Below are 26,800 nucleotides of genomic sequence, written 5' to 3'. Positions count from 1 at the left end.
CTCCACGTGCTTTTTAAAGTGCATGGGACAAATCCCAAGACAGTGGAAGCCAGACATCCCTCTTCCCTTCAGCAATCCGGTATGCATTATGCTCAGTTTGCATTGTGCATGAATACATAATATTCATGTATTTTGAATATCGGTACCTTGTCATAGTCTAGCCCCATGAACGTGTCTCCAGTAGTGGCCTGTTTAATAACAGATCCACAAGTCAATTGTTAGTAGCTACCATCCACCACTAAAGTGATACCGCTGTTTACCACCAGCACAGCTGTCCTACAGATTTAGCCGCGATGCTTGACCTAGTGTCAAGGATGAAGAATCCTTGCTCATTTGGACCAAAGCCTGTAACGAGGGGAAAGCCTGCAATGAGGGAATTGTGTCTGTCCTTTCTTTTTCCTTCCCCAAGGGTCTGTGCAAAATCCATGTTGGTCAACATAACCATAAATGACAGTGCCACATGTAATTTTGCTGTGACTACACTCAGCTGCTACGTGGCCCAGACCTTTGGGCAATAGCCTTGCTATAAAGGAGGGCAGGAGCCTGCAGCACTGGTGTCAGTGCTAGGAAGCTCCACACGGCTGCTGTCTGCAGGAGGGGGAAAGATCACTTGGGCCCTGATTGTGTACTAAAAATCTGGGGTTTGTTCCCTTGCACAGTTTCTCTACAGCCTGGGTTTTGATTTAATTGGATTTATACTCCCGAGTACTTCTAGCATGGAAAATGCCTCTCTGAGGGTCAGCCTGGGCAAAATCATTCACTGGGAAGTCTCCAAGTGTCCTCAAGGAAAGAGTTTTGAAATACTTCCTAAGTGCTCTGTATTGATTTGCATAGGCAAAGTGCCTATTATAAAGTTAATATCATGTAACTCAATTTAGATGTCCTGGAATCAGATCTTTACTATCAAGTAGCTATTCACCTAGATCAGGTACATCTGATAATAAGCGTTGAATGTGCAAAGAGACTGTTCATCACTTTCCCATACAGCAGACTCTCCATTCCTTATTGTCTCTAATATCCTTCTCTTTCTCTCTCCAGTTTGAGAGCTTCTCCTATGTGCAGGACCAGGATAAACCGCTCTTACTATTTATATTCCTGTTCTTTGCTCATTTCATAAATTTGCAACTTCTTGTGTATTGTTCATACCAAGTTTTTGGTCTGCCCTCTCAAGGAACTTTCAAGCAATTACACCTACCTACAATTATTTAGAAGAAACAAGTTCAAAATCCTCATCTCAAACATGTTTTTGCCTTTCCTGCACAAAAATTGGAACAAAATAATGGGACCAATCAAACCATATTTTATCAGACTCCTTATGTTCAAATATCAAGTAATAATATCACGTTATGCATAAAAGCTTCATTTATGATACTTTGTTAATATAGTCGTTATTAGTTCTAACCCTTGAGTTTTGAGTACTTCAATTTCCATTAAAAGTCAGCCCCTCCAGGGCAGGTATGTGGGAGCAGAGGTCTCTGCGCTGGGACAGCATTTCTCACCCTGTAACCATCCCAAGTCTGAGGTCTGCCAGAGAGGACACAGGATGACTCACATCAGATTTAACTGCTACACCCACAGATTGCTAAAAATATTTTATTCATTCTCCTGCATAATTTGTTTACATTCCTGTGGTTCGTTCCTGATTAAATAACTCCAGGTTTCCATGCCATAAATTGTCCTTAAAATTTGAGATGAATGTGTGGGACTCCCCTGAGGGGAAAAATTCACTTGTTAATATATCCTGTTGAAGGCTGAGTGCAAATACTTTCAAAGAAGTTTATGAAGGCTGTACAACATCTTCTCCAGGCACCACACTACTGTATTACAAATCATCAGTGTTTCAAGCAAGCTCTGATGCCACACAACTGAAAACTACCCTCTCCTTTTATATGCCAAGAGTGATTCTGTATGTTCTCTACTCATTAAGAAACAACTGTGCTTTAAAACAATGTTTCAGATCTGCACACTACATTTTAGATAACATGACTGAAAGTGACAGAGAGATGCTAAAGCTTGATAAAACAAACCTACACCAGCTGAGAGTCTAATTCTGTATTTCTAACATTTCTTAGGTCTCTCATCCAACCTCTTGTTCAAAGCTGGACGAACTCTGAATTCAGAGCATGATGCTGGGGATCCCCTTTATGGGCAATTTTTTTTTCCTCCTCCTTATGTCAATCTGAATGTCTCTCCTTTCAGTTTATACCCATCACCTTTCATTCCCCTGCTATACATCTCCACAAATGTCCCAGCTCCATCTTCTCCTTAACTTGTGCTCACCTGGAATGATAGTTTAGCCTTTTACTTTTATATATCCATTCCTCATCTATAAGTGGTAACCATAGCTCCTTCTCCACCCTTTGACAGGTCAGGCTGATGATCCCAGATATGATCCCATTCAGGGATCGTCCCTTATGTTGCTATTTCATAGCCAACACAATGTAGCCATCATTTTGATTGTGACATTATAGGTAATGTAAAGCTGATGTACAAGTTACAACCCAGTCTCGTCCACTCCTTATCTAACTCTAGGAAACCAACCAGCATCTTCAGCATCCATGTTTATATGCACATTGAAGAAAGATAATAATTCACTTAAGGCCACCTTACACAGGACAGAAGGAAAACAGTTTGTTACCTATGTGCTGCTGCCTAATGCTGTACAGTGAAGAGTTGGGGTGCGTGCTTGGGAAGTGGATGAGAAAAGTAAAAACTCAAGACTTAAAGAGGAAGTGAGGCAGGTTGTGTAATGCCATGTGGGGCAACCAGAGGGAGCTGTGGAGACCAAGTATTACTGAATTAACTCAACATCTTGTAAACCGAGCTGCGTGACTCTGGTTTCCACCCATACACCAGGAAACAGGATTAACAAAAAAAATACATGCTGGTATCAGGAAAAGCATGCGACATAGGTATACTCCAAACAGATTTTACATAATTTAAATAATTTAATTTGCTTTCCTGCCCTGAACAAACCAGCATTTCTGTTTTCTTGTGTTACACTACACTCCAGTACAGTTCTGGTCAGTATGTGGTGAGGGAGATTTTCTTCTGCCCTATTCCCTTCACTCCCTTTCCTTCTGTGCTCCTTCAACATTTATTTCTTCTATGTTTATCATACCAACTGATAATTTGTTGACAGTCCTTTGTCATTTATCAGTATTCAAATTCTAGTTTAATCCCAGCTAGAAGTGAACAAAAAGTACCAGTCCTGTGTTTTCCTACTGCATTTGCGGGGGCGGGGGGGGTGGGGTGGTTTGCTGGTCTGCTAAGACCTAGAAATGTGTTGATAAAGACAAAGAAAAGCGAAGGAACCCCAGCCCCCTACGCCTGTGGGGGTCCTGACAAAGCTGGAAAGCAAGAAGCAGGCAATTGCACACACCACGAGACCATCATGCAAGAAAATTTCCTGGTTTTACCCACCAAATGTTATCAAAAGACCTTCAGAAAAGGGTCTATTCTCTTGAGCTGGCAAATACACTTGGAGCAGACCATCCTTCACTCTGTCATATATTCAATCCACAGATTATTTAAGCTCAACATGAGCTGGCAGTGTGCGCTTGCAGCCCAGAAATCCACCCGTGTCCTGGGCTGCATCAAAAGAGGTGTGACCAGCAGGTCGAGGGAGGGGATCCTGCCCCTCTACTCCGCTCTGGTGAGACCCCACCTGGAGTACTGCATCCAGCTCTGGGGGCCCCAGTACAGGAGAGACATTGAGCAGTTGGAGCAAGTCCAGAGGAGGCCACGAAGATGATCCAGGGGCTGGAGCACCTCTGCTATGAGGACAGGCTGAGAGAGTTGGGATTGTTCAGCCTGGAGAAAAGGCGGCTCTGGGGAGATCTAATTGCAGCCTTCCAGTACCTGAAGGGGCCTACAGGAAAGATGGTGAGGGACTGTTTATCAGGGAGTGTAGTGACAGGACAAGGGGTAATGGGTTCAAGCTGAAGGAGGGACGATTTAGATTAGATGCTAGAAAGAAATTCTTTACTGTTAGAGTGGTGAGGCACTGGCACAGGTTGCCCAGAGAGGTTGTGGATGCCCCATCCCTGGAAGTGTTTAAGACCAGGTTGGATGGGGCTTTGGGCAACATGGTCTAGTGGAGGGTGTCCCTGCCCACAGCAAGGGGGTTGGAATTAGATGATCTTGAAGGTCCCTTCCAACCCAAACCATTCTATGATTCTATGTATATTTTTGAGTAGCTGTAGAATTTTGTTAAATTATGCTCCTTCTGCCATAAATTAGGATTTATGAGGTGTTTCTGGAAACACCCTGCATAATTAAACACCATGGGAATGTTCTGAGGACTGAAAATGTTTCACAAACACTCATTAATAAGTTGCTTATGCAAATAGTTGTATTATGATAATAGCTGTAGGTGACGCCTAGTCTTGAGCAATAGTATCACCTTAAAGAAGATATATCAAGGTCATTTCTGGCATTGTCCTAATTAGACTGTGATTCACTGCCTCAAATCTTGGATTATTTAACTTTCGCTTGTAGTTTGTATAAAATCAGAAAGCCAGAGTTTCTGATAGTGTAAAAAAACAGTGGATCTATACAATAATACATAATTAAGTCTTGCTACCCATCTGGACCTGTATTTCAGTTCACACTTGCCTAATGGGCAGAATTCTTGCTGATATGCATTCAGATGATGTAAGCAAGTAGAGCCTCTTTGAAGTGAGAATGAATGTTGCAGACCTACATCAGCACAGCATACATCCCCAAGCATTTTCTTTTGATTATTTCTTCATTACCAAGTGCTCCTGACTCAGCTTTACAAAGAAAACTTCTATGCTCTGAACAGATCTGGTTTGACCACATAAACTATATCTTAGCTACGCAAGAGCCATTATTACTGCTGTCCCTGCCTTACACAAGGATATAATTTTCTAAAACAATTTAAAATTAATAGGTGCTGACAATATTAACATTCTATATTGTGGTGTATGCAGTCTGCATTACTCTTTGCCCTCTATTGCCGTTATTACCTTTGTTAGTCACTCTAGAGTACAACAGAAAAACTGAGGGGAAAGAGAAAATTCTGCATAGTATTGCTACATTATGGGAGATTTTTGAAAAGAGTTAGTTATCTTGTAGTTAAGGGACTGCATATATGACAGCCAGGATTCAGTTCCTAGTTCTGTCAGGGATCTCCCAAATACCACAAAGATCAACTGAGAGGAGAATCTAGAGAATCCAGCCAGAATAATTTTGCAGGGGTGAATTTCATACTTGCTATATGTGCTTTAATACTCATGCTTTGAAATAGCAATTTTGGGGTGCGTCCTTAGAGGGGAGAGGTCTTCCAGCTAGAAATTACTAAAGAGTTAGAACCAAGAGACATTGAAAGGGAGGAGAGGAAAAAATCTGGACTATGTTTTCAGCTGAATTGTGAGCTCCTGTGACATATATGACATTTATCATACCTTGTTAGGACCAAATCATGAAAACCTGAGGCTATCTTTGCCATGGCACATACCAACACTACCCCAACCAGTACTGATAGACTTAACTCTACCCCTGTGCGCGATGGGAGGCTCCCATGCTCACAGCGGCTCCCTCCGGTGGCAGAGGCCACTGAAACGATCTTGTCAAAGTGCACACGCAGTACACCCATTTTCCCAGAAATCAGTTCGCTCCACTCACTCTTCCCTCTGGAGGGAAGATGCTTCGTGCATAAAAATGCCAAGCACATTTAAATGAATTAAAACCATCACCACCATCATGGTGTTTATGACATGATGCATTTATGACATTAATTATTCTTATTTTATGAGACACCCGTAAAGATTCCCTGGGCTGTGGAGCTTATCAGGAATATTCTGGAGACATCATGAAATGAGATTTCAAAGAAGTTCACTAACATCTGTTAGTATGTCATACATGGAAATTATTTTATGTTAATAGTAATAATATCTTAGTGGATTTAGACTGCTCTGACCTGATGCAGAATGAAATATGTAAAACACTTATTTAATCAACTCCTCATTTTAAGCTTCATAATTTGAGATGGCTTCATTTTTATTTAAAAGATGACTCTGTGATAGTATTGCTCTTTAAAGTTTTTGCACCAGAACTTCCTCTGGCTTAGGTAAGAACACATCTCTAGACCTTATTAACATTATATCAGATGAAAAACAACCCCTGTGTTTCTAGAGATTTATCTAGGCATGGAAACAAATACTAGATGTTAACTTGTATTTCGAATAAGAAAAATAAATCCTGCGTGTGCTGACACACTGCGCCACTGACATCTGAAACTCCCCGTGCAGTCGTGTTTTTAGCAAAGATAAGTCACCAGAAATCTATTAATCCTTAGTGTTTTTTTAATTCTTAATGAAGTCACTAGAGTAAAACCAGAAAACTTCAAGATGAAAAGAACTTGCAAGTTACCATCTGCATTTTGTATTATTACCTAACTCAGCTTTAGATAATCATAAACAGTGAGCAAAACAATTACTGCAACTACAGGAGTAATACATGCAACAAAGTTTGCTTCGTAAGTAATTAAGGCCCTTTACACAAAGGGTGCCTCAGTGCCTCCAGGCAATCTGAGAAAGGGTATAAATACTCTCACCATGCAAGGCTTTTCTAACTACTTCTCTTGACTTGTTCTCTCCGGTACACTGAGTAAGTCTGAATTGACAACTATATAAAAATCTTGAGTTTAATTTTGTTTTAGCATGAATTTTTGTTAAAATTGGGATTAAATCCTGCATAAATATTCTGACTCTGAGATATTAGTAAGCATCTTTCTAAAAATGTTTTCTATGCTGGATAAAGGATGTAAAAATAAAAGCAAGGGATTTCAAGATTGCTCTGGGCTGTTAATTTTATGGGAGAATTAGAAATTTCAGTCTCTTAGTTCTGAACATTTTTCAGAAGAGCTCTGAGAATAGATTTTAGCATTGGTTTTGCAGATACAGCATGATTAGGGGATTCAGCAGTTCTGAAGTGGGGAGGTTTCATAGGTAACTATTGAAGTAAAATCTTTGGTTGTAATTCTGTGTAGCTATAGACATGTAGCATTGCTGTTGTTCGTAATCAGCCCATCGTTAGCTAATTTAATTGGGAGTAACAAGCAGCTACATCAAACAATTATTAGATACTACTACTTGATGTAACAGTGGAAATAAGCTTTCATTTCTAACTATTAAAACTTTGCTAATATTTTAATGTGTTTTTACAGAGATTAAATTCAGCATTGTTTTAGGTCGAAGTTGTGTTCTAACCTAAGGGTATTTGAGGGGAAAATGCTATGCATGTTTTTTGCCTTTTTTTCCCTCCCCAGACTGATACATTTGAGGATACTTTCACTTTCCCCTGAATATAGTTGAGACAAGTAAATAGATTAAGGAGTTCATTGCCCTGCCCGTTCCCCTGTGCATTCACCTGGTGCAAAATAGCACTGAGCTTCTGAAGTGAAGGAAAGTAGCTTTCAGGATATTTTTACTTTATGCTTGGCAATATAATAGTTTATTTTTTTAGAAAGTGTTGCTGGCTACATATTTTAGGATCATGTATACTTAGGATAAGACTTGCTGATTTCAGAGATTAGCTTCAAATTACCCATCATCTGTCTTAGAAACCTTCTGCATGTGCCGTTTACTTATTGTAAGGAGTACTGCAAAGCTGCCATGTCCCCTAGTCCTCATCTTCCAAATGTTCTCAAGGACAGCATTTCTAGCATACTGCAGCACACAGGACTTAACTGAGAAGAAAATAATACTTTTGTCTTATTCATCCCTGTAAGGTATCTTTGATTTACAAGTTTAAAAAAAAATTGTACGATGCTCTACCACGGAGAACTAGCTTTTATGTGAAGACTTCATCTGAAGAAAGAAACAAATACTATTAAATGTGTGTACCCTAGCTGAAGCTGCAATTTTCTTATTTGGGTTGACAATATCACCATGATATAAGTATTTTAAGTTATGCATCTTACTTATTAAACCACTATTTTTAACCCTCCATTTATTCTTAGCCTTCCATTTTTCTGTGTTTTAGTGGAAGACTTTAGTGCTGAAAACAACAGGAATTTGCATGGAAAATAATATAGAAATTAAGCAGGCTGATGAACAGATTACTCAACACTCAAATCTGTTGAGAACCCAGATTTTTTTTCCCCTCACTCCTTTGCATCCCATCTGTAAAACACAGACTGTAGGCGCTGCCCTGAGAAGCTGCGAGTGGGAAGAAAAGAGATGCTGTGGGAACAAGTTCAGACTTGTTTCCAGGAAATATTATAAAGGACTGGGAGGTTTTAGAGTAGATGTCTGTTTTGGAGGCGGCACACAAAGAAAAGGGAGGAGTTTTGCTCCCAGAGGAAGAGAAGTAAAGAGAGCAAGCTTAAAGCAGCAAATTAGAAAGGACAAATTAGATACAGGCTAAGTAAAAATGGCAGATACAAGGAAAGGAGCTCAACTGCTGTCTTTATCCAAATTATCTCTGTCTACAGATCTCTTAGAGCCAAGCTTAGAAGCATCAATAACCAAGCTCACAGGTTGTTTTGTTGTGGATTGGCTTTTTTTTCTTCTAATTCTGCAAATAAATTGCAGGCACTCCCCTACCACAGCCAGGCAATGGCTTCCAACCAGCTGGCATGCACCAACCCCTGCGAGGCAAAGTGTCCCCAGCCCCTGGCCACCAGCAGCAACGAGCCCTGCGTCGTGGCCTGCGGGGACTCCCGGGTGATTATATACCCACCGCCCGTCGTCGTCACCTTCCCAGGGCCCATCCTCACCACCTACCCGCAGCAAACCGTCGTGGGAGCTTCAGAGCCCTCCGAGGTGGCCCTGGCAGAGCCCCCCGCCACAGCACCTCTGCCAGCAGAGGTGACAGGGAGGCTGGAGGCAGCAGTTGACAAACTTGCACCCCAGGTCATTGCCCGACCTGAGCCACGGTGTGCCCCAAAATATTCCTACACCTATTCTTCCCAATGGACACATCCATGCAATTCATATCGCTCTGGGAAACGATGGACATACTAAGTTCAGCCATGGTGTGCACAGAGCAATTTAAAGAAGTAGCAAAGGAAACTCGAGATGCAAATAGGGAGTGGCACTGAGAGGCACCAGTCCAAGTGCTGGGTGTTGTCTCGCTCCCACTGAAAAGAATGAGAGCTGCAAATGCTCAGCACCTGTGAAAGGCAGGCTCATGTGTGCATTTTCTCATTTTGCCTTTAGTTTAGAGCTGTTATCCTCTGGCTTTCCAGTTTAGTCATCTGCTTACATTGTGCTTTGTCTTGTTTCAGTTATATTATTGACATTGAACTTAGAGAGGTGACTTTAGGATGCTAGAAACTGCACACAGCAACGGCTCCAAAGGAGAAAAAACATTTTTTATAGACTGCATCACTTTTACCCTGGTGATTAGCCAGAGCCTAACTGAACCCCTGGAAAGATAGTCTTTATATTCTGTACAATTTTGTTCCACAATTGTAGAAAAGCTGTCTTTTCAAATAAATTTTCTGTACCAAAGTCTGTCTTCTGGTTTTCATTACCATATAATGATTTCCTTCTTATTATCAATTGGAATTATAGTTTATTTATCCTTGGTCATAAGTATTCCATATTTCTTCTTTGAGTGCAAATGTCACAAAATCCCAGGAATACTTTTCTACACAATGTCATTACACATGTGCTGAACATTTGACACTCCCCAGGACCCACCTGAGTCCCTGGCAGTTGTCACTTGTAACAGCAATCCCTGCAAGTGCTCAGGTAGTGCTCACTTCCAAATTTGCCACAACCTTCTCACGACAGAGCAACTTTCCAGCACCTTGGACCAAGCCCAAAACAATATATAAATATCTGGGTGCAGCTGACAGGGAGGAGAAATGTGCGGCCCACGCACGGCCCTCTGACACGCTGTGCAGAGCTTCCCTGAGATCACAGGGGGAAGGATGCCCTCGGGCTGCCCACAGATGATGGCACTCCTGAAAGCACCAGCCGCACTGCAGGGTGCATGATCAGTGCATCACACCGAGCATCATGACTGACTGGTGGGAACAGGGTGCAGAGTATGAATGGGAAAGAAATGAGCCACTAGTTTAGTCTTCATTCCTCTACAGGCCTCATGAGACAGAAAGTGATAATTCACCTTTGAAATCTGTCTTTTGTAATGGAGTGAATCATTTTGTAGTAACTTCCCTACCTTGCAGTTCAAAACACTTTTCTGAGAGAAACTCAGAACCTCCACAAATGTTTTTAGCAAATGAATTGCCATTTAAAATTTCACATCATTGATGAGTTATAGACATAATTCTAGCCACAATGATGAACAAATTCAGACCAAAAAAATTCTTCATGCAATGCGGATTCTTTAATGTGGATGGAAAATGCAATGGACAGTGACAGCAGGAAACAAAACAACACAGAAATAATGAATTGGCAACACAACAATCATAAGGCGGCAACAAGGCACATCCCAGGGCTCCAGGCCAAAGATTCCCCCTTCCTATTGCAGGGTGGGAGTCTCAGAGCCGGGCAGAGCAGGGGAGGCTCATCCGAGGACGAGTACAGCTTCGTTCTACCGCAGGTAGTGGGGAGCTTTTGGAGACAGTACTGGAAACCCTACAGCCTCCAGCAGAAGATCTGCAAGGATACTCTGTGCAAATAAGCAAGGACCACCAAGCTCAAGAAGCTGTTTGGCACAGCCTAAAGAGCGGTTGGAAGCTTTGTCCTGCTTCTGGTGGTAGAAGACAAGAGGTGCAGCCTGTGGAGAGCCAGGGCAGGTGCAGCACTGAACTGCACGGATATTTGGGGTTTAGCAGGGCCCACAGCTGCCACTGAGGTACCTGTGGCCTCGGGCCCAGCCGCCATATCCACAACCCCCAAAGGCTCCGTAGCCCCCATAAAGCCCATAGCCTCCATAGCCCCCAAGGGCTCCGTAGCCCCCAAGGCCTCCATACACGCCATAGGCCCCAAGGCCTCCAAAAGCACCACGGCCTCCATAAGTGCCACCGTAGCTCCCTGCAACGCCGGGCACTCCCGCCGAGCCAACAACGCTGTGCTGCGGGAAGTTGCTGAGGATGGGCCCGGGGAAGGTGATCACCGAGGCCGGGGGCTGGATCACCACCGTGGAGTCGGGGCACTGCCGCACGCAGGGCTCGTTGACGGTGTCAGCCAGCGGGGCCGGGGCGGCCACCCCACAGGAAGGGATGCACAGGCTGGAGCAGGACATCCTTTGGTTCAGCACGTAAAGCTGCAAGAGAAGGCAGAGCTCTGGCTCAGTGCAAGGCCTGATCCCAAATCCCTCCTGCCTCTCCTTCACTTGGGACCTGTGTCCCAGGACATGCTCTGCATCATCTCAGGCAGTCAGAGCAAACACACTTTGCAGAGGTGAAATGCTGCTATAAACCCTTGCTCCCTCATGCTCCATGCACCTGACTTGCCCACAGGAGTCAGGAAAACCTCCCTCTTCCAAAGCAGATGGAAAATCCCCGAGCTCCCAAAGGACTTGAGTGCATTGGAGTCCTCAGCCTCCGTACCAACAAGCCCAAATTTCCATCCTTTCCATAGCTCTGAAACAGCCCCGTCGCATCCTAACTATGCGCTATGAAAGCGTGGTGGAGAAGACAGCAGGAGATACCGTGAGAAAGCCACTGCTGAGGAAGGATAGAGGGACATAAGACTTGGACTTACCACGATGATCAGGAGAGTCAAGCGGAGCAAGCTGGACAGAGGGCTGTGAAGCTCTCGACTCTTTTATACGTGTCCCAGACCGCCCGGGGCATTGGCCAAGGGGGCGGTGGCAAAAACCCCAGGTAATTATGAATTCAAGTGGACAAGCTTCACGACACAGATAGTGAAGTGACACAATTACATGCCTTCTCACTGGGGACACTGGCGTGCAAATGTGCCCTGGAGAAGAAAGAGGTGATGGGAGGGACAGACCGTGACACATCATTACATGAAAGGCATAGCGCTGCTGTAGCTGAACTCGCGGCACCAGTAAACCCTGATCTGTCCCTAATCCCCCCAGTTTGCTTACGTAGAGGAATCTTGGGCATCTTTCACAAGATTGCTGTGCTCAACTACGCCACACTCAGCAGCAGCCAAGCCGCGCACCCAGAGCCAGCGGTGCCCAGCGTGCCTGTGCCTGTGCCTGTGCTTGTGGGGAGCGTGGCCACGTGCCGCCTGGCTGCCTTTGCAGCTTGGCCAGCCTCTCCTGGCACAGCCCTCAATGCCCACCTGAGTTATCGAGTCCCTGCAGAGAGGGCTCAGGGAGGACCGAGGTCATACACATGAGTCTGAAGGAGCTGACAGTGACTTGGTACAGTTGCTGCTCTCCTGCTCTTCCATATACACCCCCCCCGTCCTAGGTCTCCTGTGCTCTATCCCACTGTCATGTCCATCAACCTCTCTACCAGCCTCCCTGTGCATTTGGGGGTTTGCCACACAAGGCACTCATCTCCTCTACTCTTTGCATTGCTGTCAAAATGGACCTAAAAATTCAAATATCCTCCAGAGTCTTGGAGGTCAGCAATTGATAGTGATGTCTGTGAACCCCAAGACTGTGAGATACGCAGCTGTTGCTGGCATTTGGGAATCACACCGCTTGTGTGGAATTGTTTCTATTTTTACCCAACCTCCCAGTACGTCTGTTTACCAGCCCGTAAAAGAGAGGTAATGACAGGTATAATGGCTGTGCCACTTCGGCAAGATTCTCAGGTCTCTTCTACAAAGGCAAAATGGGGGATTAGGGACAGATTGGGATTTATTGACCGTGAGTTCAGCTACAACAACGCATTGTCTTACATGTAATGATGTGTCACGGTCTATCCCTCCCATCACCCCTATAATCTCCATACACGTTTGTATGACAATGTCCCCAAAGAGGTGGCATATAATTGCCTCGACTCACATGAAATCAGTATCATGAAGCTTGTACGCTGGATTTGATGATTCCCTGGGGTTTCCGCCACCACCCCCTTGGCCGATGCCTCGGGCAGTCTGGGACATGTATAAAAGAGCTGAGGGCTTCACAGCCCTCTATCCAGCTTCCTCTGCTTGACTCTTCTGATCAACGGGGTAAGTCCAGCTCTTGGGAGCCTCTTGGGGATCTCTCCCTGCCTCCCTTCATACAGCCCCTTCTTCGCACCTTTGCCTAATCCCTGGTGCCTTTTCCAGGACTCTCTGCCTGCCTGAAAGATGTCCTGCTCCAGCCTGTGCGTCCCTTCCTGTGGGGTGGCCGCCCCGGCCCCGCTGGCTGACACCGTCAACGAGCCCTGCGTGCGGCAGTGCCCCGACTCCACGGTGGTGATCCAGCCCCCGGCCTCGGTGATCACCTTCCCCGGGCCCATCCTCAGCAACTTCCCGCAGCACAGCGTTGTTGGCTCGGCGGGAGTGCCCGGCGTTGCAGGGAGCTACGGTGGCACTTATGGAGGCCGTGGTGCTTTTGGAGGCCTTGGGGCCTATGGCGTGTATGGAGGCCTTGGGGGCTACGGAGCCCTTGGGGGCTATGGAGGCTATGGGCTTTATGGGGGCTACGGAGCCTTTGGGGGTTGTGGATATGGCGGCTGGGCCCGAGGCCACAGGTACCTCAGTGGCAGCTGTGGGCCCTGCTAAACCTCACGCTGGGTCCGGTCATTGATGAAGAAGAGCTCCGGAAAATGCCCTGGCACATCCCGACACAGCCACCGAAGGAAAGACATCCCTTTGGCATTGGTGGGCTCCAGCGCTTGGCTACCTCGTGCCTGCTTGGGGCCCAGCTCTGCCTTCCTCCTGCCCCGCTTCAGCATCCCTTCAGCACTCATTGCCCCCTGATGACAGAGACCCGCACTGGGTGCCTGATCCTGCGGCACGGCTGATGCTCGCTGTCGCTCTGCCCACTGCCGGGAGACGTGGGCTGCCCCCCACCAGCACTCTCCTCTTCTCCCATCTCCCTCCTCCCCTCAAACTGCAATAAAAGCTGTGTTGCACTGCAGTGCTGACCCATGGTTTTTCCTCATCCTTCCCTCTTCTTTCCAACTTCCCCCAAGCCTCAGGGCGGGTTGGTCTGCACTGCTTGAATCTCCCAGGGTGGTGCCCTTGGACCAGTTGGGCAGTTTGCTCAGGGTGATACAAGTGATGATGACAGTCCCAGCTGGGTGTTGCAGAGCACATCCCACTGAGCTTCCTCCGGTCTCCCACCAGCAATAAACACCATACCTTCCCAAAGCCCTCTTTGGTTACGTGAAAGTGCCCTAGGTGCCCGGCAGAAGCTCGTCCAAATCCTCTGCCAAACCAGCATGCCTGCCATTGCCCCCTTTCATTGGCTTCTTACTAGTCCCATTTGGAGGTGCAGGGACATGGGGAGACGACCGCTGCATGGACAGGGCTGCTGGCCGTGTCCCGCTGCCCAGCTAGAGGTGGGGGCCACTGGGAAGGGGTGAGACAGACACAGCCAGGTCTTCCCAAGTTTCCTTTCAGAGCCATGAAATGGCCACGGGTAGCCATCCAGTCACATGAAGCACAACGCTCTTTGAGCAGGAGGCTGGATTGCCTGCCTTCCTCAGGTCCCTCCCTTCCCCAAGCATCTTCTGACCGTGTGATCTGGGCACTGCAAGGTGGTCTTGGACAGGGACAGTTCCGGCCAGAGGTATCAGAAGGGCAGCGTGGCAGCGTGTTGGTCGCTGCTGGGGAGCTCGAGGAAAGATGGGTCATCTGCAATTGTGAACACAGAGGATGGGAAAACAGGCAGCCAAATGGCAAGATGAGGGATTGGTTTTTACCATTGCCTGAAGGGGAGTTTGCAGGTCTTCTCTTCCCCTCCAGAACAATTCAATCTCTGCCCATCCCCACATCTGGCCAGGTCCCCCTGCACTGACTCTCAGCCATCCACCAGGTCCTGGCTCACGTGGTGTCCTCTGCACGTCTGCTGAGGGCACAGTGGTGGAAGGGGATTTTGGTGACCGTGGCTGCTGCGTCTGGGTGCTCCGGGGCGGTGTGGCAGCGTGGGCTTCTTTGTGGGCTGGTGTGCGAGGAAGAACACCAAAGGGCCGGCAAAGTCTGGTCGAGAGCACCGGCCTGTGGGCTCCTTCCTGGGCAGAGCTGTGTCCCCATGCGGTGGGTGTGTGACAGAGGGAATGCCAGGAAGGGCTTCTGCCTCAGCGGAGGAGGAAAAACGAGAGAAGGTACAGGGGTGCAGGAATGTGGTGGGGATGGAAGCATGGCAGCTGGGGAGGTGCTGGGGGTTGCTCACCCTCTCCCCTATTGACCCATGGCCTCCCAAGTGGCTCTGACCTGGGCCTTTGCCGTTGGAGTGACTTCGTTGGCATTGCAATCCCCGCAGCTCTGGGGCTGTAGGCAGCCCATGGGGAATGGCCAGAGTGGGCAGGAAACTCAGTGTGGGGCCCAACAGCTCTTTTAGGGCTGCAGGGTGCAGGAGCCCAAAGCGGGGAGAAGACAGGGAGGCCTAAGAGGGAGAAGCTGTTGTAGAAGGGGACGAGCACGGTGCTGGCTGCAGACAACCATCTGGTGGAGGGACGTGCTGCCAAGGGCAGAGAGGAGGGAGCGAGGCAGCTCCCGCAGTAGCCCCTGACAACGTCCTGTGTGAGAGCTGGCTGGGATGGACTAGGGATCCTAGCCTGCCAGTTGGGGTAATTGGGTGTGGAGGAAGAACCGAGAAAACCCAAGGGTCGACATTGCAGTGCAACACAGCTTTTATTGCAGTTTGAGGGGAGGAGGGAGATGGGAGAAGAGGAGAGTGCTGGTGGGGGGCAGCCCACGTCTCCCGGCAGTGAGCAGAGCGACAGCGAGCATCAGCCGTGCCGCAGGATCAGGCACCCAGTGCGGGTCTCTGTCATCAGGGGGCAATGAGTGCTGAAGGGATGCTGAAGAGGGGCAGGAGGAAGGCAGAGCTGGGCCCCAAGCAGGCACGAGGTAGCCAAGCGCTGGAGCCCACCAATGCCAAAGGGATGTCTTTCCTTCGGTGGCTGTGTCGGGATGTGCCAGGGCATTTTCCGGAGCTCTTCTTCATCAATGACCGGACCCAGCGTGAGGTTTAGCAGGGCCCACAGCTGCCACTGAGGTACCTGTGGCCTCGGGCCCAGCCGCCATATCCACAACCCCCAAAGGCTCCGTAGCCCCCATAAAGCCCATAGCCTCCATAGCCCCCAAGGGCTCCGTAGCCCCCAAGGCCTCCATACACGCCATAGGCCCCAAGGCCTCCAAAAGCACCACGGCCTCCATAAGTGCCACCGTAGCTCCCTGCAACGCCGGGCACTCCCGCCGAGCCAACAACGCTGTGCTGCGGGAAGTTGCTGAGGATGGGCCCGGGGAAGGTGATCACCGAGGCCGGGGGCTGGATCACCACCGTGGAGTCGGGGCACTGCCGCACGCAGGGCTCGTTGACGGTGTCAGCCAGCGGGGCCGGGGCGGCCACCCCACAGGAAGGGACGCACAGGCTGGAGCAGGACATCTTTCAGGCAGGCAGAGAGTCCTGGAAAAGGCACCAGGGATTAGGCAAAGGTGCGAAGAAGGGGCTGTATGAAGGGAGGCAGGGAGAGATCCCCAAGAGGCTTCCAAGAGCTGGACTTACCCCGTTGATCAGAAGAGTCAAGCAGAGGAAGCTGGATAGAGGGCTGTGAAGCCCTCAGCTCTTTTATACATGTCCCAGACTGCCCGAGGCATCGGCCAAGGGGGTGGTGGCGGAAACCCCAGGGAATCATCAAATCCAGCATACAAGCTTCATGATACTGATTTCATGTGAGTCGAGGCAATTATATGCCACCTCTTTGGGGACATTGTCATACAAACGTGTATGGAGATTATAGGGGTGATGGGAGGGATAGACCGTGACACATCATTACATGTAAGACAATGCGTTGTTGTAGCTGAACTCACGGTCAATAAATCCCAATCTGTCCCTAATCCCCCATTTTGCCTTTGTAGAAGAGACCTGAGAATCTTGCCGAAGTGGCACAGCCATTATACCTGTCATTACCTCTCTTTTACGGGCTGGTAAACAGACGTACTGGGAGGTTGGGTAAAAATAGAAACAATTCCACACAAGCGGTGTGATTCCCAAATGCCAGCAACAGCTGCGTATCTCACAGTCTTGGGGTTCACAGACATCACTATCAATTGCTGACCTCCAAGACTCTGGAGGATATTTGAATTTTTAGGTCCATTTTGACAGCAATGCAAAGAGTAGAGGAGATGAGTGCCTTGTGTGGCAAACCCCCAAATGCACAGGGAGGCTGGTAGAGAGGTTGATGGACATGACAGTGGGATAGAGCACAGGAGACCTAGGACGGGGGGGGTGTATATGGAAGAGCAGGAGAGCAGCAACTGTACCAAGTCACTGTCAGCTCCTTCAGACTCATGTGTATGACCTCGGTCCTCCCTGAGCCCTCTCTGCAGGGACTCGATAACTCAGGTGGGCATTGAGGGCTGTGCCAGGAGAGGCTGGCCAAGCTGCAAAGGCAGCCAGGCGGCACGTGGCCACGCTCCCCACAAGCACAGGCACAGGCACAGGCACGCTGGGCACCGCTGGCTCTGGGTGCGCAGCTTGGCTGCTGCTGAGTGTGGCGTAGTTGAGCACAGCAATCTTGTGAAAGATGCCCAAGATTCCTCTACGTAAGCAAACTGGGGGGATTAGGGACAGATCAGGGTTTACTGGTGCCGCGAGTTCAGCTACAGCAGCGCTATGCCTTTCATGTAATGATGTGTCACGGTCTGTCCCTCCCATCACCTCTTTCTTCTCCAGGGCACATTTGCACGCCAGTGTCCCCAGTGAGAAGGCATGTAATTGTGTCACTTCACTATCTGTGTCGTGAAGCTTGTCCACTTGAATTCATAATTACCTGGGGTTTTTGCCACCGCCCCCTTGGCCAATGCCCCGGGCGGTCTGGGACACGTATAAAAGAGTCGAGAGCTTCACAGCCCTCTGTCCAGCTTGCTCCGCTTGACTCTCCTGATCATCGTGGTAAGTCCAAGTCTTATGTCCCTCTATCCTTCCTCAGCAGTGGCTTTCTCACGGTATCTCCTGCTGTCTTCTCCACCACGCTTTCATAGCGCATAGTTAGGATGCGACGGGGCTGTTTCAGAGCTATGGAAAGGATGGAAATTTGGGCTTGTTGGTACGGAGGCTGAGGACTCCAATGCACTCAAGTCCTTTGGGAGCTCGGGGATTTTCCATCTGCTTTGGAAGAGGGAGGTTTTCCTGACTCCTGTGGGCAAGTCAGGTGCATGGAGCATGAGGGAGCAAGGGTTTATAGCAGCATTTCACCTCTGCAAAGTGTGTTTGCTCTGACTGCCTGAGATGATGCAGAGCATGTCCTGGGACACAGGTCCCAAGTGAAGGAGAGGCAGGAGGGATTTGGGATCAGGCCTTGCACTGAGCCAGAGCTCTGCCTTCTCTTGCAGCTTTACGTGCTGAACCAAAGGATGTCCTGCTCCAGCCTGTGCATCCCTTCCTGTGGGGTGGCCGCCCCGGCCCCGCTGGCTGACACCGTCAACGAGCCCTGCGTGCGGCAGTGCCCCGACTCCACGGTGGTGATCCAGCCCCCGGCCTCGGTGATCACCTTCCCCGGGCCCATCCTCAGCAACTTCCCGCAGCACAGCGTTGTTGGCTCGGCGGGAGTGCCCGGCGTTGCAGGGAGCTACGGTGGCACTTATGGAGGCCGTGGTGCTTTTGGAGGCCTTGGGGCCTATGGCGTGTATGGAGGCCTTGGGGGCTACGGAGCCCTTGGGGGCTATGGAGGCTATGGGCTTTATGGGGGCTACGGAGCCTTTGGGGGTTGTGGATATGGCGGCTGGGCCCGAGGCCACAGGTACCTCAGTGGCAGCTGTGGGCCCTGCTAAACCTCACGCTGGGTCCGGTCATTGATGAAGAAGAGCTCCGGAAAATGCCCTGGCACATCCCGACACAGCCACCGAAGGAAAGACATCCCTTTGGCATTGGTGGGCTCCAGCGCTTGGCTACCTCGTGCCTGCTTGGGGCCCAGCTCTGCCTTCCTCCTGCCCCGCTTCAGCATCCCTTCAGCACTCATTGCCCCCTGATGACAGAGACCCGCACTGGGTGCCTGATCCTGCGGCACGGCTGATGCTCGCTGTCGCTCTGCTCACTGCCGGAAGACGTGGGCTGCCCCCCACCAGCACTCTCCTCTTCTCCCATCTCCCTCCTCCCCTCAAACTGCAATAAAAGCTGTGTTGCACTGCAGTGCTGACCCATGGTTTTTCCTCATCCTTCCCTCTTCTTTCCAACTTCTCCCAAGCCTCAGGGCGGGTTGGTCTGCACTGCTTGAATCTCCCAGGGTGGTGCCCTTGGACCAGTTGGGCAGTTTGCTCAGGGTGATACAAGTTGTGATGACAGTCCCAGCTGGGTGTTGCAGAGCACATCCCACTGAGCTTCCTCCGGTCTCCCACCAGCAATAAACACCATACCTTCCCAAAGCCCTCTTTGGTTACGTGAAAGTGCCCTAGGTGCCCGGCAGAAGCTCGTCCAAATCCTCTGCCAAACCAGCATGCCTGCCATTGCCCCCTTTCATTGGCTTCTTACTAGTCCCATTTGGAGGTGCAGGGACATGGGGAGACGACCGCTGCATGGACAGGGCTGCTGGCCGTGTCCCGCTGCCCAGCTAGAGGTGGGGGCCACTGGGAAGGGGTGAGACAGACACAGCCAGGTCTTCCCAAGTTTCCTTTCAGAGCCATGAAATGGCCACGGGTAGCCATCCAGTCACATGAAGCACAACGCTCTTTGAGCAGGAGGCTGGATTGCCTGCCTTCCTCAGGTCCCTCCCTTCCCCAAGCATCTTCTGACCGTGTGATCTGGGCACTGCAAGGTGGTCTTGGACAGGGACAGTTCTGGCCAGAGGTATCAGAAGGGCAGCGTGGCAGCGTGTTGGTCACTGCTGGGGAGCTCGAGGAAAGATGGGTCATCTGCAATTGTGAACACAGAGGATGGGAAAACAGGCAGCCAAATGGCAAGACGAGGGATTGGTTTTTACCATTGCCTGAAGGGGAGTTTGCAGGTCTTCTCTTCCCCTCCAGAACAATTCAATCTCTGCCCATCCCCACATCTGGCCAGGTCCCCCTGCACTGACTCTCAGCCATCCACCAGGTCCTGGCTCACGTGGTGTCCTCTGCACGTCTGCTGAGGGCACAGTGGTGGAAGGGGATTTTGGTGACCGTGGCTGCTGCGTCTGGGTGCTCCGGGGCGGTGTGGCAGCGTGGGCTTCTTTGTGGGCTGGTGTGCGAGGAAGAACACCAAAGGGCCGGCAAAGTCTGGTCGAGAGCACCGGCCTGTGGGCTCCTTCCTGGGCAGAGCTGTGTCCCCATGCGGTGGGTGTGTGACAGAGGGAATGCCAGGAAGGGCTTCTGCCTCAGCGGAGGAGGAAAAACGAGAGAAGGTACAGGGGTGCAGGAATGTGGTGGGGATGGAAGCATGGCAGCTGGGGAGGTGCTGGGGGTTGCTCACCCTCTCCCCTATTGACCCATGGCCTCCCAAGTGGCTCTGACCTGGGCCTTTGCCGTTGGAGTGACTTCGTTGGCATTGCAATCCCCGCAGCCCTGGGGCTGTAGGCAGCCCATGGGGAATGGCCAGAGTGGGCAGGAAACTCAGTGTGGGGCCCAACAGCTCTTTTAGGGCTGCAGGGTGCAGGAGCCCAAAGCGGGGAGAAGACAGGGAGGCCTAAGAGGGAGAAGCTGTTGTAGAAGGGGACGAGCACGGTGCTGGCTGCAGACAACCATCTGGTGGAGGGACGTGCTGCCAAGGGCAGAGAGGAGGGAGCGAGGCAGCTCCCGCAGTAGCCCCTGACAACGTCCTGTGTGAGAGCTGGCTGGGATGGACTAGGGATCCCAGCCTGCCAGTAGGGGTATTTGGGTGTGGAGGAAGAACCGAGAAAACCCAAGGGTCGACATTGCAGTGCAACACAGCTTTTATTGCAGTTTGAGGGGAGGAGGGAGATGGGAGAAGAGGAGAGTGCTGGTGGGGGGCAGCCCACGTCTTCCGGCAGTGAGCAGAGCGACAGCGAGCATCAGCCGTGCCGCAGGATCAGGCACCCAGTGCGGGTCTCTGTCATCAGGGGGCAATGAGTGCTGAAGGGATGCTGAAGCGGGGCAGGAGGAAGGCAGAGCTGGGCCCCAAGCAGGCACGAGGTAGCCAAGCGCTGGAGCCCACCAATGCCAAAGGGATGTCTTTCCTTCGGTGGCTGTGTCGGGATGTGCCAGGGCATTTTCCGGAGCTCTTCTTCATCAATGACCGGACCCAGCGTGAGGTTTAGCAGGGCCCACAGCTGCCACTGAGGTACCTGTGGCCTCGGGCCCAGCCGCCATATCCACAACCCCCAAAGGCTCCGTAGCCCCCATAAAGCCCATAGCCTCCATAGCCCCCAAGGGCTCCGTAGCCCCCAAGGCCTCCATACACGCCATAGGCCCCAAGGCCTCCAAAAGCACCACGGCCTCCATAAGTGCCACCGTAGCTCCCTGCAACGCCGGGCACTCCCGCCGAGCCAACAACGCTGTGCTGCGGGAAGTTGCTGAGGATGGGCCCGGGGAAGGTGATCACCGAGGCCGGGGGCTGGATCACCACCGTGGAGTCGGGGCACTGCCGCACGCAGGGCTCGTTGACGGTGTCAGCCAGCGGGGCCGGGGCGGCCACCCCACAGGAAGGGACGCACAGGCTGGAGCAGGACATCTTTCAGGCAGGCAGAGAGTCCTGGAAAAGGCACCAGGGATTAGGCAAAGGTGCGAAGAAGGGGCTGTATGAAGGGAGGCAGGGAGAGATCCCCAAGAGGCTTCCAAGAGCTGGACTTACCCCGTTGATCAGAAGAGTCAAGCAGAGGAAGCTGGATAGAGGGCTGTGAAGCCCTCAGCTCTTTTATACATGTCCCAGACTGCCCGAGGCATCGGCCAAGGGGGTGGTGGCGGAAACCCCAGGGAATCATCAAATCCAGCATACAAGCTTCTTGACACTATCTTCATGTGACCTGAGACAATTAAACTCCTCTTCATTGGGCACATTGACATGCAAATGTGCCATGGTGAAGAAAGACGTGATGGGAGGATCAGATCATAATAGAGTATTACATGAAACACAAGGTGCTGCTGATGTAGCTGACCTGGCGTCAGCAATAAACCCCACTCTATCCCTAATCCCCCCACTTAACTTACATGCCAGGGTCCTGAGCATCCTACAGAAGTGCTTTACAATCCTGTGTACAGACATCATGCCTGTCATTACATCCCTTTTACAAGCTGGTAAACAGAAGCACCAGGAGGTTGGGCAAAGGGAGAAGCTGTTCCACACACTCAGAATGACTCCCAAGTGCCCAGCATCTCGCAGTGCCCATGGGGGACATTTTGGGGCAAAAGTTCAGGAGCATACCTCAGCCTGGCCCTCTCCATGCCCATGTGTGACAGGGTGCATTTGGGGCGCTCTGATTAACAGCCATGCAGAGTAGAGGCACTCTTTGCTGTGTGGGGTGAAGACCCCTATGTGCATGGGCTGAACACAGACGTGGGCGGGGAGCAGAGAGATCAGGCGGCAGACTCCTATGTGAGGTGGAACATGTACAGAGGAGATGGAGGGCAGGAAAGGTACCAGGACACTCTCAGCTTCCTTGGCCATGTATCTGCAAGCGTGGTCCTCCCCGAGCCCTATTGAGGGCTGTGCCAGGAGAGGCTGGCCAAGCTGCAAAGGGAGCCAGGTGGCATGTGGCCACGCTCCCCACAGGCACAGGCACAGGCATGCTGGGCTCCACTGTCTCTGAGCACGTGGCTGGGCTGCCGCCGCAGAGTGTGGTGTGGTTGGGCATGGCAATTTTCTGCAAGATACCCATGACTCTTCCACGTAAGCAAATAAGGGATTAGGGAAACATTTATGTTTATTGGTGCTACAGTAGCACCTTGTCCTTTATGTAATAGTCCATCATGATCTGATCCTCCCATCACGTCTTTCTTTTCCAGAACACATGTTCTCGCCAAAATGCCTAATGAGGAGGTGTTTAATTGCCTCGACTCACATGAAATCAGTACCATGAAGCTTGTACGCTGGATTTGATGATTCCCTGGGGTTTCCGCCACCACCCCCTTGGCCGATGCCTCGGGCAGTCTGGGACATGTATAAAAGAGCTGAGGGCTTCACAGCCCTCTATCCAGCTTCCTCTGCTTGACTCTTCTGATCAACGGGGTAAGTCCAGCTCTTGGAAGCCTCTTGGGGATCTCTCCCTGCCTCCCTTCATACAGCCCCTTCTTCGCACCTTTGCCTAATCCCTGGTGCCTTTTCCAGGACTCTCTGCCTGCCTGAAAGATGTCCTGCTCCAGCCTGTGCGTCCCTTCCTGTGGGGTGGCCGCCCCGGCCCCGCTGGCTGACACCGTCAACGAGCCCTGCGTGCGGCAGTGCCCCGACTCCACGGTGGTGATCCAGCCCCCGGCCTCGGTGATCACCTTCCCCGGGCCCATCCTCAGCAACTTCCCGCAGCACAGCGTTGTTGGCTCGGCGGGAGTGCCCGGCGTTGCAGGGAGCTACGGTGGCACTTATGGAGGCCGTGGTGCTTTTGGAGGCCTTGGGGCCTATGGCGTGTATGGAGGCCTTGGGGGCTACGGAGCCCTTGGGGGCTATGGAGGCTATGGGCTTTATGGGGGCTACGGAGCCTTTGGGGGTTGTGGATATGGCGGCTGGGCCCGAGGCCACAGGTACCTCAGTGGCAGCTGTGGGCCCTGCTAAACCTCACGCTGGGTCTGGTCATTGATGAAGAAGAGCTCCGGAAAATGCCCTGGCACATCCCGACACAGCCACCGAAGGAAAGACATCCCTTTGGCATTGGTGGGCTCCAGCGCTTGGCTACCTCGTGCCTGCTTGGGGCCCAGCTCTGCCTTCCTCCTGCCCCGCTTCAGCATCCCTTCAGCACTCATTGCCCCCTGATGACAGAGACCCGCACTGGGTGCCTGATCCTGCGGCACGGCTGATGCTCGCTGTCGCTCTGCTCACTGCCGGAAGACGTGGGCTGCCCCCCACCAGCACTCTCCTCTTCTCCCATCTCCCTCCTCCCCTCAAACTGCAATAAAAGCTGTGTTGCACTGCAGTGCTGACCCATGGTTTTTCCTCATCCTTCCCTCTTCTTTCCAACTTCCCCCAAGCCTCAGGGCGGGTTGGTCTGCACTGCTTGAATCTCCCAGGGTGGTGCCCTTGGACCAGTTGGGCAGTTTGCTCAGGGTGATACAAGTGATGATGACAGTCCCAGCTGGGTGTTGCAGAGCACATCCCACTGAGCTTCCTCCGGTCTCCCACCAGCAATAAACACCATACCTTCCCAAAGCCCTCTTTGGTTACGTGAAAGTGCCCTAGGTGCCCGGCAGAAGCTCGTCCAAATCCTCTGCCAAACCAGCATGCCTGCCATTGCCCCCTTTCATTGGCTTCTTACTAGTCCCATTTGGAGGTGCAGGGACATGGGGAGACGACCGCTGCATGGACAGGGCTGCTGGCCGTGTCCCGCTGCCCAGCTAGAGGTGGGGGCCACTGGGAAGGGGTGAGACAGACACAGCCAGGTCTTCCCAAGTTTCCTTTCAGAGCCATGAAATGGCCACGGGTAGCCATCCAGTCACATGAAGCACAACGCTCTTTGAGCAGGAGGCTGGATTGCCTGCCTTCCTCAGGTCCCTCCCTTCCCCAAGCATCTTCTGACCGTGTGATCTGGGCACTGCAAGGTGGTCTTGGACAGGGACAGTTCTGGCCAGAGGTATCAGAAGGGCAGCGTGGCAGCGTGTTGGTCACTGCTGGGGAGCTCGAGGAAAGATGGGTCATCTGCAATTGTGAACACAGAGGATGGGAAAACAGGCAGCCAAATGGCAAGACGAGGGATTGGTTTTTACCATTGCCTGAAGGGGAGTTTGCAGGTCTTCTCTTCCCCTCCAGAACAATTCAAACTCTGCCCATCCCCACATCTGGCCAGGTCCCCCTGCACTGACTCTCAGCCATCCACCAGGTCCTGGCTCACGTGGTGTCCTCTGCACGTCTGCTGAGGGCACAGTGGTGGAAGGGGATTTTGGTGACCGTGGCTGCTGCGTCTGGGTGCTCCGGGGCGGTGTGGCAGCGTGGGCTTCTTTGTGGGCTGGTGTGCGAGGAAGAACACCAAAGGGCCGGCAAAGTCTGGTCGAGAGCACCGGCCTGTGGGCTCCTTCCTGGGCAGAGCTGTGTCCCCATGCGGTGGGTGTGTGACAGAGGGAATGCCAGGAAGGGCTTCTGCCTCAGCGGAGGAGGAAAAACGAGAGAAGGTACAGGGGTGCAGGAATGTGGTGGGGATGGAAGCATGGCAGCTGGGGAGGTGCTGGGGGTTGCTCACCCTCTCCCCTATTGACCCATGGCCTCCCAAGTGGCTCTGACCTGGGCCTTTGCCGTTGGAGTGACTTCGTTGGCATTGCAATCCCCGCAGCCCTGGGGCTGTAGGCAGCCCATGGGGAATGGCCAGAGTGGGCAGGAAACTCAGTGTGGGGCCCAACAGCTCTTTTAGGGCTGCAGGGTGCAGGAGCCCAAAGCGGGGAGAAGACAGGGAGGCCTAAGAGGGAGAAGCTGTTGTAGAAGGGGACGAGCACGGTGCTGGCTGCAGACAACCATCTGGTGGAGGGACGTGCTGCCAAGGGCAGAGAGGAGGGAGCGAGGCAGCTCCCGCAGTAGCCCCTGACAACGTCCTGTGTGAGAGCTGGCTGGGATGGACTAGGGATCCCAGCCTGCCAGTAGGGGTATTTGGGTGTGGAGGAAGAACCGAGAAAACCCAAGGGTCGACATTGCAGTGCAACACAGCTTTTATTGCAGTTTGAGGGGAGGAGGGAGATGGGAGGAGAGTGCTGGTGGGGGGCAGCCCACGTCTCCCGGCAGTGAGCAGAGCGACAGCGAGCATCAGCCGTGCCGCAGGATCAGGCACCCAGTGCGGGTCTCTGTCATCAGGGGGCAATGAGTGCTGAAGGGATGCTGAAGCGGGGCAGGAGGAAGGCAGAGCTGGGCCCCAAGCAGGCACGAGGTAGCCAAGCGCTGGAGCCCACCAATGCCAAAGGGATGTCTTTCCTTCGGTGGCTGTGTCGGGATGTGCCAGGGCATTTTCCGGAGCTCTTCTTCATCAATGACCAGACCCAGCGTGAGGTTTAGCAGGGCCCACAGCTGCCACTGAGGTACCTGTGGCCTCGGGCCCAGCCGCCATATCCACAACCCCCAAAGGCTCCGTAGCCCCCATAAAGCCCATAGCCTCCATAGCCCCCAAGGGCTCCGTAGCCCCCAAGGCCTCCATACACGCCATAGGCCCCAAGGCCTCCAAAAGCACCACGGCCTCCATAAGTGCCACCGTAGCTCCCTGCAACGCCGGGCACTCCCGCCGAGCCAACAACGCTGTGCTGCGGGAAGTTGCTGAGGATGGGCCCGGGGAAGGTGATCACCGAGGCCGGGGGCTGGATCACCACCGTGGAGTCGGGGCACTGCCGCACGCAGGGCTCGTTGACGGTGTCAGCCAGCGGGGCCGGGGCGGCCACCCCACAGGAAGGGACGCACAGGCTGGAGCAGGACATCTTTCAGGCAGGCAGAGAGTCCTGGAAAAGGCACCAGGGATTAGGCAAAGGTGCGAAGAAGGGGCTGTATGAAGGGAGGCAGGGAGAGATCCCCAAGAGGCTTCCAAGAGCTGGACTTACCCCGTTGATCAGAAGAGTCAAGCAGAGGAAGCTGGATAGAGGGCTGTGAAGCCCTCAGCTCTTTTATACATGTCCCAGACTGCCCGAGGCATCGGCCAAGGGGGTGGTGGCGGAAACCCCAGGGAATCATCAAATCCAGCATACAAGCTTCTTGACACTATCTTCATGTGACCTGAGACAATTAAACTCCTCTT

General features: G+C 51.6%; 7 protein-coding genes across 7 annotated transcripts; 3 read left to right on the top strand and 4 right to left on the bottom strand.

The window, feature by feature from the left end:
* Positions 1-10,770: 10,770 nt before the first annotated feature.
* On the bottom strand, positions 10,771-11,187 carry LOC142598488 (claw keratin-like). Its single transcript, XM_075737153.1, has one exon. It carries the CDS (start codon positions 11,185-11,187, stop codon positions 10,771-10,773), a length of 417 nt encoding a protein of 138 aa, XP_075593268.1.
* Positions 11,188-13,157: 1,970 nt separating this feature from the next.
* Positions 13,158-13,574, top strand: LOC142598472 (claw keratin-like). The gene has a single exon (XM_075737127.1). It carries the CDS (start codon positions 13,158-13,160, stop codon positions 13,572-13,574), a length of 417 nt encoding a protein of 138 aa, XP_075593242.1.
* Positions 13,575-15,990: 2,416 nt separating this feature from the next.
* Positions 15,991-16,407, bottom strand: LOC142598471 (claw keratin-like). Its single transcript, XM_075737117.1, has one exon. It carries the CDS (start codon positions 16,405-16,407, stop codon positions 15,991-15,993), a length of 417 nt encoding a protein of 138 aa, XP_075593232.1.
* Positions 16,408-18,377: 1,970 nt separating this feature from the next.
* LOC142598473 (claw keratin-like) lies at positions 18,378-18,794 on the top strand. Its single transcript, XM_075737130.1, has one exon. The coding sequence runs from the start codon at positions 18,378-18,380 to the stop codon at positions 18,792-18,794; it is 417 nt and encodes a 138-aa protein (XP_075593245.1).
* Positions 18,795-21,210: 2,416 nt separating this feature from the next.
* Positions 21,211-21,627, bottom strand: LOC142598454 (claw keratin-like). Its single transcript, XM_075737068.1, has one exon. It carries the CDS (start codon positions 21,625-21,627, stop codon positions 21,211-21,213), a length of 417 nt encoding a protein of 138 aa, XP_075593183.1.
* A 1,614-nt stretch (positions 21,628-23,241) lies between these two features.
* Positions 23,242-23,658, top strand: LOC142598460 (claw keratin-like). Its single transcript, XM_075737075.1, has one exon. It carries the CDS (start codon positions 23,242-23,244, stop codon positions 23,656-23,658), a length of 417 nt encoding a protein of 138 aa, XP_075593190.1.
* Positions 23,659-26,069: 2,411 nt separating this feature from the next.
* LOC142598456 (claw keratin-like) lies at positions 26,070-26,486 on the bottom strand. Its single transcript, XM_075737070.1, has one exon. It carries the CDS (start codon positions 26,484-26,486, stop codon positions 26,070-26,072), a length of 417 nt encoding a protein of 138 aa, XP_075593185.1.
* Positions 26,487-26,800: the final 314 nt, after the last annotated feature.

This window comes from Balearica regulorum, chromosome 28, assembly GCF_011004875.1.
Source record: "Balearica regulorum gibbericeps isolate bBalReg1 chromosome 28, bBalReg1.pri, whole genome shotgun sequence".
NCBI classification, from domain to species: Eukaryota; Metazoa; Chordata; class Aves; order Gruiformes; family Gruidae; genus Balearica; species Balearica regulorum.
This window is presented reverse-complemented; position numbering and strand designations above follow the sequence as displayed.

Excerpts from the sequence above, each read along its gene's own strand:
- LOC142598456 (XM_075737070.1), bottom strand. The coding sequence starts at position 26,486 with ATGTCCTGCTCCAGCCTGTGCGTCCCTTCCTGTGGGGTGGCCGCCCCG.
- LOC142598460 (XM_075737075.1), top strand. The coding sequence starts at position 23,242 with ATGTCCTGCTCCAGCCTGTGCGTCCCTTCCTGTGGGGTGGCCGCCCCG.
- LOC142598454 (XM_075737068.1), bottom strand. The coding sequence starts at position 21,627 with ATGTCCTGCTCCAGCCTGTGCGTCCCTTCCTGTGGGGTGGCCGCCCCG.
- LOC142598488 (XM_075737153.1), bottom strand. The coding sequence starts at position 11,187 with ATGTCCTGCTCCAGCCTGTGCATCCCTTCCTGTGGGGTGGCCGCCCCG.
- LOC142598472 (XM_075737127.1), top strand. The coding sequence starts at position 13,158 with ATGTCCTGCTCCAGCCTGTGCGTCCCTTCCTGTGGGGTGGCCGCCCCG.
- LOC142598471 (XM_075737117.1), bottom strand. The coding sequence starts at position 16,407 with ATGTCCTGCTCCAGCCTGTGCGTCCCTTCCTGTGGGGTGGCCGCCCCG.
- LOC142598473 (XM_075737130.1), top strand. The coding sequence starts at position 18,378 with ATGTCCTGCTCCAGCCTGTGCATCCCTTCCTGTGGGGTGGCCGCCCCG.